This window comes from Ciconia boyciana, chromosome 7, assembly GCF_034638445.1.
Source record: "Ciconia boyciana chromosome 7, ASM3463844v1, whole genome shotgun sequence".
Classification (NCBI taxonomy): Eukaryota; Metazoa; Chordata; class Aves; order Ciconiiformes; family Ciconiidae; genus Ciconia; species Ciconia boyciana.
Genome location: NC_132940.1, coordinates 8,203,471 through 8,207,711, shown reverse-complemented (window position 1 = coordinate 8,207,711; position 4,241 = coordinate 8,203,471). Strand labels below are relative to the sequence as shown.

The 4,241-nt window shown below is 63.0% G+C and overlaps 1 protein-coding gene across 1 annotated transcript; it reads right to left on the bottom strand.

The window, feature by feature from the left end:
- Positions 1-611: 611 nt before the first annotated feature.
- On the bottom strand, positions 612-3,990 carry DMRTA2 (DMRT like family A2). Its single transcript, XM_072868477.1, has 2 exons — positions 2,517-3,990; positions 612-2,303 (listed from the first exon to the last, which is right to left on the bottom strand). The coding sequence occupies exons 1-2, from the start codon at positions 3,010-3,012 to the stop codon at positions 1,432-1,434; spliced, it is 1,368 nt and encodes a 455-aa protein (XP_072724578.1). The 5' UTR covers positions 3,013-3,990; the 3' UTR covers positions 612-1,431.
- Between the last annotated feature and the right edge of the window lie 251 nt (positions 3,991-4,241).

Below are 4,241 nucleotides of genomic sequence, written 5' to 3'. Positions count from 1 at the left end.
AAAAAAGAAAATAAAATAAAAAAGAAACAAAAAAAATATTTAAAAAACCCAAACCCAACCCATGCGTGTAGCCTTTACTCTTGAAATGAGGAGGAGGATTTGTGAGGACACACAGCTCTAAAAGGAAAGCGGCGAAATCCCTCCTGCACGTACCCCCTGCGCTGGGCTTGTGGTGCCTTCGCTCACTCACGCCTGTCCCAAACACGTTCTTACCTTCTGAAAAACCGTCATTATTATATAAACCTTTGCTTATCTCGGTACAGAAACAATTAAAAAGCACATTCGCATTTCAGATACGAGGGAAAAGTACCTCTCCGTTGCTACAGAACCCGCAGGCAGCAAGGCGGGTGTTTGCTTTAACCGTGCTTTTCTTCTCTGCGACAATGCCAGATTTCCTAAATATGACAAAAATAGGCGAGATATCTAAGGAAAAAATCCTGCTTAAATTTACACCTCTGATTTTTTTTTTTTCCCTGGCGTAAATAATAAAAGACCAGAACCAGAAATAAAGGTATTTGACAATTTCGGTTGGTAAGGAAATTGCTCTGGTTTGTACGCTTCATTTTTATTTATAAATTTTCCAAAGAATATCTGGTTTGACTGTGATAAAAATGTAGTAAACATGTTTGTACTAATTGCATAAAGTCCTTTAAATATTGACTGTACTTGTCAAATGAATTTCCCAAGACACACTTCCACTGTCTCATAAAATACCACTTGCCATTTATAAGACCGATATTTTTTTTTTTAATAGAAAATAACATTTATTTCTATGAAATGGAAACACAGAATTACCTGTTAGAAACAGCAAGAAGTTTGCTACATCGGAACAAGAAAGCAATTTTCTTGCAGATCACAAATGAAGGAGGCTTATTAAACCGTCATACACCATTGGCGCCGGGGTCCTACGGACAGTTACAAATATATCTACTTTCCAATGTTATATACAGATCGTAACATTTCTGGGGGCGGGAAGGAAAAGGCTTTCAATTTGACAGGATGTTTAATCTATATGCCTGGTAAGTATTACAATGAGCTGTCTAACCTTTAGCTTAACGTTAATACCAAGTTCACCTACGCGTTACATTAATAACTTAGATTTCCATTTTATAACATTATACACTTGCTAGTATACATATATATATGTACGTGTGTGGGAAAGAGAGCGTGCGTGTGTGCGTGCGTGTACACGGCCCACAACGCACCAAGGATATCCATGCTTATGGCCATAAGCAACAAAGAGTGACTCATGTCTGGACAATGAAAGTGCACCTTTATCACCGTCTGAACACACCTACGTCTGTCCACGCCGGGCTCTGCACGCCATCATCGCCTGTACGGGGGGAGAGGGGAAGAGACAGCCACCCGTGTCCGTCCACCCGTGCCAACCTAGCTACCTCTAGACAGATGAGCTTTAGGAAGCCGCCCCCGCTATTGCTTCTCGGGGGTGTTGTTGACCATGGGCCCGTAGAGCCCGCCGGAGTAGACCTGCTCCTTGTGCACGGCGGAGCGGTCCCGCATGAGGTCGCTGAAGGCGTAGTCCACGGGCGGCCGGAACCCGAGGGTGGGCATCAGCCCGGCCGTGGAGTAGGGGGTCATGAACGCCAGTCCCCGGCTGTGCGCCGAGTAGGCGAGGCGCAGGGGGTTGAGTCCCAGGTGGGTGCCCAGCGGGTAGGCGCCGGCCTCGGCCCCGAAGTGCGTGGCGTTGGGCTGCAGGGGGGAGAAGGCGGAGCGGCTGCCCAGCGTGCCGATGGCGGGGGCCATGGCGCCGGCTATCAAGGGCCGGTGGTGGGCGGCGGCGGGGGTGGGCGGAAGGCCTTGCAAGGCGCCGTCCCGAGCCCAGCCCTCCTCGGGGCCCTTCTCCGGGCCGCGGTTGTTGAGGATCTGCTCGATGGCCTGTACCACGTCCCCGCCGCAGCCCTGCAGCACCAGCTCCAGCACGCTGCGCTTGTGCGCCGGGAAGACGCGCGTCAGGATGTCGATGGGAGTCCGCTGCCGGCCGCCGGCCGAGGGCGACGGGTCCTGCTCGTCCTTGTCCGCCTCCGAGCCCGAGTCCGAGCCCAGCGGGCTGATGGAGCCCGGGCTCTCCTCCCCCTCCTTCGGGCCCTTGGAGACGGGCGAGCTCAGGAAGGACTCGCCGTCCCCGTTCTCCGAGCCCGAGCCGTGGCGAGCTTCTGGGGAGGAGGTGCCGGGCACGGACTCGCCGTCCGGGGAGAGGGGCTTCCCGCCCGCCTGCTGCGGGGTGACGGCGCGGCTCGGCAGCAGCGTCTTGGGGAACAGCTCGAACTTCTGCATCTTGGACTCTGCGGGGCGGGGGGGAGGGGAGAGAGACGGGGAGTGGGGCTGCCGCGGGCGGGCCCCGCGGGGCGACCGGCTGTCGGCGGGGCGATGTCGCCCGCGGGTCCGCGCCCTCCCCCCCAACGCCCCCTCCGCCTCCCGCCGCCGCCTCTCCCGGCTCCTGCCCCCCCCCGCCGCCGGTGCCGGGCTCCCCCCGAGGGCGCACGGCGCGGCCTTACCTGAGGCGCCGCCGCCTCCCTCGCCGCCGCCGCCCCCGGCGCAGACGGAGCCGAAGACCTCGTACGCGGGCCGGGGCGGGATGATGCCGTTGGCGGCGGCCAGGGCCAGCCCCTCGGCCGTGCCGTAGAGCAGCTGGAGCTCGCGGGCCTCGTTCTCCTCCTGCGCCTGCTGGCGGCGCAGCGCCACCTGGGCCGCCATGACGCGCTGGCGCTCGGCGATGAGGGTGCACTTGGCGCACATGCAGTCCTTCCAGCGGCAGTACCGCTTGTGGCCCTTCAGCGCCGACACCACGCCGTGGTTGCGGCAACGGGCGCACTTGGGCGTCCGCGGGTACTTCTCGGCCGCCCGCAGCAGCAGCGGCGGCGCCCGCAGCAAGCTCCCGGCTACGCTCACCGGCAGCGTGGCCGCCGCCGCCGCTGCCGCCGCCGCCACCGAGCTGGGGGGCACCGGGGGGGGCGCGGCGGGCACGCTGGGCAGCTCCGACCGCAGCTCCATCCTGGCAAGCCCGCCCCGAAAGAGCGAGCCCCCCTCCCTGGCCTCCCCCAAAGCAACGCGGGGCGGGGGAGCCGCCGCGGCGCACCCGCGGCCGGACGCGGAGAAGCTCCCGACGCCTTCAGGCGCGATCACGGGTGGGGGGCACACGGAGCCCCGGGTGCGGGCATGCAAGCCCCAGCGCCTGTTGCCTCGCCTCGCTCCCCGGCCCCTGTCCCCCCGCACCGGCACGCGGCTCCGGAGTGGGGCTGAAGCGAGGAGGGGGCCGTCGGGAGTCTTTTGCGCCCTCCTCCCCGCCCCTCCGCTCTCGGAAAGCGAATCTAAGACAGGAAAACCCCAGGAAACTTAGATCGCTCTCGCTTCCTCGCCATCCGTGCGCATCTGGCAGGGCAGCACCAAGTCCATCGCGCCGGGCTCAGAGCCGAGCTCTCCCGTCCGCGCTTGCGGGATCGCCGCTCCCCACGGTGCCCCGGTGGAAACCCGAGCTGCTCCCTAAGCTCAGCTCCCCCTTCCCCCGTTAACTACGATCACAGATTAAAAACGTCCCTTCAAAGAGCAATCCGGCACCTTCAACGACAGGATCCCTCGCCACAAGCCGCGGCTAAAATCCAGGAGAGAATTAAAAAAAAATCAAATCAAATCAAATCACCCCGTCTCCCGAGCAGCAGCACCGCAGCCGGGCGGAGCGGCCGGCAGCCCGCGGCCAGGGGAGCCCGAGCCCCCGCCCCCGGCCTGGCTCGGCGGGGCTGGGCTCACCCGCCGCGGCGAGCCCCGAGCAGGCGGCCGGCGCGGGAGCAGGCAGGGCCGGTGCAGGCAGGGCGGGAGCAGGCAGGGCCGGTGCAGGCAGGGCCGGTGCAGGCAGGGCCCCCGCGCCCCCCGGGACACGCCGCCGCCCCGCGCCGCCTGGCGCGTGCGGCCCGCGCGGCCGGAGCTGCAGGCAGAGCGCGCTGGCCGCCGCGCCGCCACTCGCGCTATTGTTGCGCCCCGCGTTGCCATTAGGCAACATTTGACAACAATGTGGCGCCTGCTATTGGCCAGGGGCGGGAAGCGCCGCTCTGATTGGCCGCCCGCCGGTCCGCCGCGTCCGCCCGGCGGCTGCCCGAGCGCGCCGCGCCCGCGGAGCCGGGAGGGTCCGGGGGGGACCCGCGGGGCCCGCGCGTGTGCGTGTGCTCCCGCCGCGTGTGCGTGCCTGCCCGCGCGTGCAGGGGTCTGCCCGATCGCTCGCTGCCCGA